Here is a 9373-nt window from a genome sequence, read left to right on the forward strand (position 1 = left end):
AGTGACTGTGTGTTTTGGGGGCGAAACGCGGCAGCCAATTGCGCACAGCACAAACAGCCGTGGATTGAGTTGACCAATTTTTTGTTCGGAATGGATTATTACCCGATCCGCCAGTCGCCTAACAACCGGGTTCCTACTGACTGATGATAAACAGAGGTGTGTGTGGGTGTGTGTGTGTGTGTGTGTGTGTGTGCGTGTGGGGAGGTGAGTGCGGGTGGACGAGGGCTCTAACCACTGAGCTACAGGCCTCCCAATATGTGGCCAGCTCCGGCCTCCTGCTTGTCCCTCGCGCGCTCTGGAACTCCATCCTCCGGTGCCTTCGCCGCCTCCTCCCTTTCCTTCTTCAAGGCCGGTCTCAAGACCTTTCTCTTTGACCTTCAGCCTTCAGCTCCCCTCTCGACTCTCTACCCCCTCCTCGCTCCCTTCCCTCCCCCTGACCATTTCCCCCCATTGCTCAGGTCCTGACCCAACTGTACAGCGCCTCGGGACGTCCTCCCGATATGAAAGGCGCTCTACAAATGGAATCTTGTTGTTGTTCCGCCATCGGTGGCCGCACTTTCAGTCGCTGCGCCGCGAAACTCTGTCACACTCTCCCCCAATCCCTCCGTCATGCCCCTTCCTTCCCCAACTTAAGCTTCGCGCCCGAAGACCTTCCTGTGTGAATGCAAGTTGTTGTAATTGTTGTGTTAGACTCACCACGTCTCTCTCTCTCTTTCTCTCCCCCTCTCCCTCTCTCTCTCCCTGTGTCTCGTTCCCTCTCTCAGTACCTTCATGTGAAATGGCCTCTGTTGGATGTCCAGGCTGCAGCTGGCCTTAAGGATGCTCGATCCCCACCACCCACACACCTGGTACGTTACCGTGTTAAATATCTCCTGCTTACCTAATTCCGGAGAGTATTAGGCGCAGGTTGGCGAGAGCCAAGGCTTGGGGTGAGGGGAGCGCAGTGTGAGTTGGGGTAACTGCTGGAGTCTAACCATCTAAACCCACACACAGCTCCGGCCATTGATATCGCTGTCTGGCCGAGCTTTCCCGCTGCTTGTCCGGCTCGGACCCCCCTCCCCGTTAGTTAGGGCTTTGGCTGTGGGGTTAACAGGAGCCGAGGGGGAGGATTCCCGGCCCCCAGTGACTGGTCGGCCCTTCTAAGAGACGAGGGTGGATTCAGGAGGATGTGAATTGATCTGTAAACTGCTTAATCCCAAATAATGTGGGAATGCCTGTTTGATACTGTGTCAAGGAGTATGTGGGGGTGGGGGGCGCGTGTGGAGGAAGCACGGGGAGAGGGAGCGTGGGGAGATGGGGATGGGATGTGCGAGGCAGGAGATCTAACTACCTGAATCTCACCGCGCTCTCTCTCTCTCTTCTCTCCGCAGTCTAACAAGGTCGCTGTTGTACAACACCCCCACCATGTACACCCCCTGACCCCCCTCATCACCTACAGCAACGAACACTTCCCCGGGAACCCGTCTCCACACCTCTCCCCAGACCTGGACCCCAAGACTGGTCAGTAACTCCCACCCACGCAACTCCCACACAGATCACCTTGCCCTTCTATATGGCTTCAGCCTCTCTGCCCCCCCACCCTCTGGAACTCCATCCCACAGTCCCTCCGCCTCGCCCCCTCCCTCGCCTCCTTCAAGGCCTGTCTCAAGACCCTCCTCTTCGACCAACCGCGCCTTCAGTCACCCTCCTACACCCCACCCTCCACCCCTTCCTGATCCCAACCCCCAGCTCGGGTCCAAATCCCTGACTCTCCAGCGCCTTGGGACGCCCTCCTGATGTGTAAAGGTAACTTGTTGTTGTTGTTACTTCTCTCTCTTCCCAATTCCAGGAATACCCAGGCCTCCGCACCCCTCCGAACTGTCTCCGTATTATCCACTGTCTCCGGGAGCTGTTGGGCAACTGACACATCCCTTGGGATGGTTAGTGCCACCGTAAGTGACCTATCTCTCTCTCTCTCTGTCTCTCTCACTCTCTCTCTCACTCTCTCTGTGTCTCTCTCTCTGTGTGTCTCACTCTCACACACACTCTCTCACACCCCCACAGCTCTCTCTCTCTCTTTCTCTCCCACCCACACACTCCCCCTCTCTCTCGCACACTCTCTCACATTCCCACACACACTCTCTCGCACTCCCACACTCTGTGTCTCACACTCGCTCACTTTCTCCCCCTCTCTCCCTCGCACACTCCCTATCTCCCCCCTCCCCCCCACTTACCCACACACTCACTAATACATTACCACACACACATAGTCTCCCTCCCCCATTTCTCGCTCAGTCTCTCTCCCCCTCCGCAACTGCCTCTCCCCTCAGGCTGCTGAGAGACCCTCATCCACACTTTCATCGTCCTGTAGCTCAGGGGTTAGAGGTCTCGCAGGCGAGAGGAACTGGGTTCGATTCCCGGGCGGGTCAGGTCAGGGCGAAAGATTGAGCAAGATTCCTTACTGCCCCCCCCCCCCCCCCCCCACACCCCCCACCCCCACACACACCCCCACACACACACACACGCCTCTGTTTATCAGCAGTCAGTGAGGTTTAACATCTCATCCAAAGGACCACACCTCCAATAATACAGTACTCCCTCTCCCCTCCCCACCCCCCCACCCTACCCCACCCCTCCCCCAGCACCGCTAGATTAGGGTGTCAGTCTGGACGAAATAGGTTTCGAGTTCCCATATGGGGCTTGAACCCAAAACCCGCTGACTGTGAGGCGAGAGTGCGAGTGAGTGTTTGAACGAAACACTAACATCCTGAGCTCTGGTTCGTGCCGGGGTGTGAGGGCTGTTAAGCACTGACTTCTCTGCTATTTTCTCCCACAGGCAAAGCCCGCCAATGTACCCCATCACAGCCGGGGGCTTCAGGCCCCCCTACCCCGCCCTGGCCGTCAACACCTCAATGTCCAGGTGGGTGGGCTTTCTACACCCTTGACATCCTTCTGCGTTGTGGGGGGTCGCTGTAGTTCAGTGGTTAGAGCACTCGCCTCGCAAGCGAGAGGCCCTGGGGTTTGATTCCCGGCCGGGCTGGAGGGGGCGAAATGTTTTTTTTTCCCCCGGGGATAACAATCATCAACGACAAAATAATAAATTGGTCACCCAACCCACGGCTGTTTGTGGGGGACGCCCCCAGTGCGCAATCGGCTGCCGCGTTTCGCCCACAAAATACACAGTCACTACGCTTTACGGTGTATCCCGTGAAGCGCTTTGAGACGTCTCGAAGACGCGATCAGGCGCCGGATCAAATGCGAGGATTATTATTATTATGAATTTGCCGTTGACCTCCTATAAACCTGACTGGTCTGCGGTCAAGAAGTCACTTGGAATTTCTTTAGCACAAGATGGGGTTTGGATGAAGAAGAGTTTTTGGCCAATTTGATTTCTCCCCCCACCCCTCCGTCACTTCATCGAGCTGCTTATTCAATGAGTCCTCAGTGTCCTGGCCTCAAACCCCAAACGTGAATTTGCCCCCCTTCAGCTCCTGTTAACCCCGCAGCCAAAGCCCTAACTAACGGGGAGGGGGGTCCGAGCCGGACAAGCAGCGGGAAAGCTCGGCCACACAGCGACATCAATGGCCGGAGCTGTGTGTGGGTTTAGATGGTTAGACTCCAGCAGTTACCCCAACGCACACTCTGGGGCTCCCCCTCAAGCCTTGGCTCTCGCCAACCTGCGCCTAATACTCTCCGGAATTAGGTAAGCGGGTGGGGGGGGGGGGGGGCGTCCCTCCAGGGAGAGAGAGAGAGCACATTCCATTCCATCAATCTCTCTCTGGGGTTTCCAGGTGTGGGGGGGGATGTGGGGAATTCTCAGTTGGGTTTGGAGACTCTTAAGCCACGGTGATGGGTTTCCGTGTGTGTCAGACGTCCGGTCGGGCAAACAAAATATCCTGTCTCCGGGGATTGTGGACCTCCAGCTTTCCCCAGTGGCTGGTGAGCTTCCACGTCCCGTGGTGGTGAACATTTCAATGTAAATTGTCTTGAACAAAGTCACCAAAAAGCCCTCCGCCCAGGAATCTCCGCTCAGGGGGGGCCTGGCCTGGCCTTCAACCTCTCTGCCCCCACCCTTTGGAATGCCATCTATCTCACAGTCCCTCCGCCTCACATAGGGCGTCTCAAGAAACCCTCCTCTTCGACCGCGCCTTCGGTCACCCTCCTAACCCCACCTTCCACCCCCTCCCGATCCCACCCACCCCCCACCCCGTCCCCAGGCTTGGGGGGCAAAGTGGTAGAGGGAGGAGCAAGGCCACGGAGGGCTTTGAAGGTGAGACCCAGACTGACCCAGGGCCTTGTCCTGGCTGACTCTCTTGCAGGTTTTCTCCACACATGGTGCCACCTCCACATGGTCTGCACCCGACCGGAATCCCTCACCCGGCCATCGTGACGTCCAACATCAAACAGGAGCCGCTGCCCAGCCACAGCCACCCGCAGGAGAGCGCGTACGTACCAGGAGCTGCCTCCTCTCGGTCATGGGTGCCCCCCCCTCCTCCAGGGCAAACAGATCTGACCTCCCACTCCCAATTGCCTTGGCACCAACGCAGTTTTGCCGAGCTCTGCCAGGCTGTGAGGGTTTCAGGAAAGGGCACGATTGGATCGTAAGATCTGCGATGGGACTGACTGGAAAGGGGGGTTGGGTCCATGGGGTGTTGTAGCTCAGGGGTTAGAGCCCTCGCCTCACAAGCGAGAGGACCAGGGTTCGATTCCCGGGCGGGTCAGGTCAGGGACGAAATGTTGGGCAAGTTTCCTTACTCCCACCCCCCACCAGTTGTTAGTCGATTGGGGATGGCTTTTCCGGGGGTAATAATCCATCCAAAAAAAATAATAATGTGGTCACTCAACCCACGGCTGTTTGTGCGGACGCTGCTGTGCGCAATTGGCTGCCGCGTTCCGCCCACAGGGTAAACAGTCACTACACTTTACAGTGTATCCTGTGAAGCGCTTTGAGACGTCTCGACGACGCGATACGGCGCTGTGTCAAATGCGAGGATTATTATTATATTGATCACCAGTTGTGCTGGTTACTGGTTACTGATCGCCGGTTCTAACGGTTACAGGTTACTGATCGCTGGTTGTAATGGTGACAGGTTACTGATCGCTGGTTGTAATGGTTACAGGTTACTGATCGCTGGTTGTAATGGTTACAGGTTACTGATCGCCGGCTGTAATGGTTACAGGTTACTGATCGCTGGTTGTAATGGTTACAGGTTACTGATCGCCGGTTGTAATGGTTACAGGTTACTGATCGCCGGTTGTAATGGTTACAGGTTACTGATCGCCGGTTGTAATGGTTACAGGTTACTGATCGCTGGTTGTAATGGTTACAGGTTACTGATCGCTGGTTGTAATGGTTACAGGAGGCCGCTGAGTATAAAGAAGGAGGAGGAGAAGAAACGGCCTCACATTAAGAAGCCCCTCAACGCCTTCATGTTGTATATGAAGGAGATGAGGGCCAAGGTGGTGGCCGAGTGCACCCTGAAGGAGAGCGCCGCCATCAACCAGATCCTGGGCCGCAGGGTGAGCCGGGGTGGGACCAAGGGTTTAGGCTGAGGGGTTTGGGGAGCAGGAGGGGCGTGGGGCTGTGGGGTGGGGGGGTTCAGGGCAGAGCTGGGGTGAGTTGCTGGGGAGGTTTGGGGCGAGGCTGGAGAGGCGGGGCCGGGGAGGGTGAGGGTGGGGCCGGGGAGGGTGAGGGCTGGGCCGAGGGAGGCGAGGTTGGGGGTGCGGTTATGGGGTGAGAGTGGGGCCAGGGTGGGAGAGAGAGAGAGACGGAGGGTGGGGGCAAGGTTTGGGGTGAGGACGAGCACGAGACCGGGTCAAGGGTGATGACGGGTGGGTGGGTGGGTGGGTGGGTCAGTGTGGAGCGGTGGGGGCAATAATTAGAAGCGAGTGAATGTTATTCCTGTCCATCGCTAATAACTGTTCTCTCTCCCCCACCCCACCCCACACACCCCCCACCCCACACCCCCCACACACATACCCACACACACACAGTGGCACGCTCTGTCGCGGGAGGAACAGGCGAAATACTACGAGTTGGCTCGGAAAGAGAGACAACTTCACTCCCAGCTGTACCCGGGCTGGTCAGCGCGGGACAACTATGTGAGTATCGGGGTGGGGGGGGCGGGGGGAGTTCAGGGAATGGGGTGGGTGTGCGGGGGTTTGGTGGGGTGGGGGGAGGAGAGAGCGAGGGAGGGAGGGAGGGAGGGAGGGAGGGGGCGCATGTGGGACGAGACTGTCTTGATTGTTTTCGACTCGTCTGCTTAACAGGGGAAGAAAAAGAAGAGGAAACGAGAGAAGCAACAAAGGGAGACAGACGGTACGGGGGCTTTTCCCGGGGGGGGGTGGGGGGCTTTAGTACGTCCTGCGCTCTGCTGCACCCCCACCCCACGCGCACGCACGCACACACGCCTCTGTTTACCAGCGGATGGCTTTTCTCGGGGTTGATAATCTTCGCTGAATGAACCACACTCTGTGGGACGTTGCTGGCGTTAACGCAATTAGCTGCTGCTGTTTTGCCCCCTTTGCCCCAACCCCAACACCCGCGCCCCCCACCCCCGCCCCCCCCCTCTCTCTCTCTCTCTCCTCTCTCCTCTCTCCTAACCTCCTGCTAAGACCTACTTACGAGGGGCATCCGGATAATCCTCTTTAGGACACCGGAGCCACATTAGGGGTCCAATTAATTCGATATAAAATCAAAACGGCGCGAGGTGAATTGCGATAAGCAAACGGGGCCGCCTGGTTTCGCCCGGGCAAAGCACACCGCGTCTCCTGGGAAGCGCTTTGAGACGTCTCGAGGACGTGATAAGCCGCTATATCAAATGCAAGGATGATGATTATTATTATTATTATTGTTATTATGAAGAGTTTCGACACAGCCTCACTCTCTCTGTGTCTCTCTCTCTCTCTGTCTCTCTCTCTCTCCCGCCTCGTGAGCTCTCATTGACGCGTCTCGACTCATTAACCCTTTTGTCTGCCTGTTGCGTAACACTCTCTCTTCCCCTCTTCGCACGCAGTCTGTGAGGTTCACTGGTAGTGGCTGAGGTAAGGTGGCAGTGCCCACGTGATGTGCCCTGTAAACCCAGGCTGCCATCTGTCCTTCACACTCTGTGCTCGCTCCACCGCCTCCCACTAACCCCAGCCTCTCGCCCTCACGGTCCATTCCTTGTCATGGTTCACCGTGTGTGTGTGTGGTGTGGGTGGTGTGCGCGTGTGGTGAGTGGTGTGTGTTCGCGCGGCTGAGGTGTGGCGCTGTGTGGTGTGGCCGCGTGCTGTGTGTGTGTGTGCGCGCGCGTGCTGAGTGTGTGTGTGCGCGCGTGTGCTGTGTGTGTGTGTGCGCGCGCGCGTGCTGTGTGTGTGTGTGTGCGCGCGTGCTGTGTGTGTGTGCGCGCGTGTGCTGTGTGTGTGTGTGCGTGTGCTGTGTGTGTGCGCGTGTGCTATGTGTGTGTGCGCGCGTGGCGTGTACCGCTCTGTGAGGGAGGGGTTGGCCGTATATTTGTGGGTGACTTTGTGAGTGTATCTCACCCGCTCTCACACACACACACACTCTTTCGCTCACTCTCACTCACTCCCTCTCACAATTTCTCTCTCTCTCACACTCACTCTCGGTATCTGTCTTGTCTCCCTCACTCTCAGTATCTCTCTCTCTCTGTCTATCTTTCTCCCCCACTCTCTCCTCCCCACCTCACCCTCTCTCACACACTCCCTCCCTCGTCCCCTCTCACACTCCCCCCTCCCTCTCTCACTCTCTCTCTCTCCCCCTCCCTCTCACACACTCTTCTCTGCGACTTTCTCTCTCACCCCCTCTCTCTGACTCACTCTCTCTGACTCTCTCTCTCTCTCTCTCTCTGACGCCCACTCTCACACTCTCCGCTGATGCTCTCTCGCCCACTCACTCTCACGCGCTCTCTCACACTCTCTCTCTCTCTCTCTGATGCTCACTCACACTCTCTCTCTCTCCCCCCCCCCACCCCACCACCCCCACCCCCCCCCCCCCACCCCCCACAGGTGACCCAGTGGCCGGCTGCAGACGGAAGCTGAAGTGTATCCAGTACCTGGGCTCCGAGGGCCGTTTCCCGGGAGTGGGCGACGCCAACGGGAGCGTGTTAGACTCCCCCCCTCGCCCCCAGCAGTGAGCAGCCCCCCAGAGCAAGTGCGGCCCCTGTCGCTCACCACCAGACCGGACCCCCACTGCAAACTGCCCGCACACCCCGCCCCCACCCCCTCGACCACCCCGCTGCCCGTCGTCAGCCTCTCCACTGCCAACAGCGCAGAGAACAGCCAGTCGCCACTCAGCGCCCGCCACCTCACTTACGTCTCGATGCCCACCTTCCTCCTGACACCCCCCTCCTCCGTCGAGACCGCCTCCCACTCCCAACTCAGCCTCCCAGCCGTACAGACACAACCTCTGTCTCTCGTCACCAAACTCAATGATTAGCGCCCCCCACCCCACCCCCTCTCTCTCTCTCCCTCCCCTCTCTCTGTCTCTCTCTATCATCCTCCCTCTCTCTCTCCCCCCTGTTTCCCTATCTCGCTCCTTTCTTCTCCCACTCTTTCCCCCCCCCTCTCTCTCTCTCTCTCCTTCTCCCCCTCTCTCTCTCTCCCATTTCTGTGCACCTCTCTCCGCCCCCCCCCTCTCCCTCTCCCCCTCTCTCTCCCCGCCTTCTGCCAGACTCGTTCCTATCACGGTCATTTATATAAACCAGAGAGTCCTGTGGCTCGGGGGTTAGAGCCCTCTCGCCTCGCAAGCGAGAGAGGACCCGGGTTCGATTCCCGGCGGGTCAGGTCAGGGCGAAGGTTGGGCAAGTTTCCTTACTCCCCCCCCCCCCCACCCCCCACACGCACACACACACACGCGCGCCTCTGGTTACCAGCAGTCAGTAGGAACCCGGCTGTTAGTCGATTGGCAGATCACTTTCTGGGGGTAATAATCCCCACTCTTTCCCCCCCCCCCCCCCATTTGGTCACTCAATCCACGGCTGTTTGTGGGGACGCCACTGTGCACAATTGGCTGCCGCGTTTCGCCCACAAAATACACAGTCACTACACTTTACGATATACTCTGTGAAGCGCTTTGAGGCGTCCTCGGCGACGCGGTCGGGCGCTGCGTCGGATGCCAGGATTTATTATTGTTATTATTATTATAGTAGTTTTTTAAGATTTTTCATGTTGGTCAATATTTGACCCTTTTTTTTATACTGTATCAAAAGAGATAAAAAAAAAAAAATAATTGTAAAAAGCTGTGATTAGCCGGAGAGGTGTTGAGATCAGCCGTGTAAGATTGTGTAAGAATTAGTGAGTTGAAGGCTCCCGTTAACACACCCTCGTCCCTTCAAACCATTTATTCTTGCTTTTAAGACGTGTGTCACCTTCAAACAAGATCAAGTAGTCTTGA

The 9373-nt window shown here is 57.4% G+C and overlaps 1 protein-coding gene across 1 annotated transcript; it reads left to right on the forward strand.

Annotated features, from left to right (window-relative positions):
- Positions 1–764: 764 nt before the first annotated feature.
- On the forward strand, positions 765–8429 carry LOC103174178 (transcription factor 7-like 1; the record flags this gene model as incomplete). Its single annotated transcript, XM_042346628.1, is given in 9 exon segments — positions 765–848; positions 1371–1500; positions 1829–1931; positions 2816–2899; positions 4299–4424; positions 5340–5499; positions 5974–6081; positions 6250–6298; positions 7987–8429. Coding segments are annotated over 9 exon segments (972 nt in total), but the record flags the coding sequence as incomplete, so codon positions are not given.
- Between the last annotated feature and the right edge of the window lie 944 nt (positions 8430–9373).

The sequence above is a fragment of the Callorhinchus milii genome, unplaced genomic scaffold, assembly GCF_018977255.1.
Source record: "Callorhinchus milii isolate IMCB2004 unplaced genomic scaffold, IMCB_Cmil_1.0 Scaffold1175, whole genome shotgun sequence".
NCBI lineage: Eukaryota > Metazoa > Chordata > Chondrichthyes > Chimaeriformes > Callorhinchidae > Callorhinchus > Callorhinchus milii.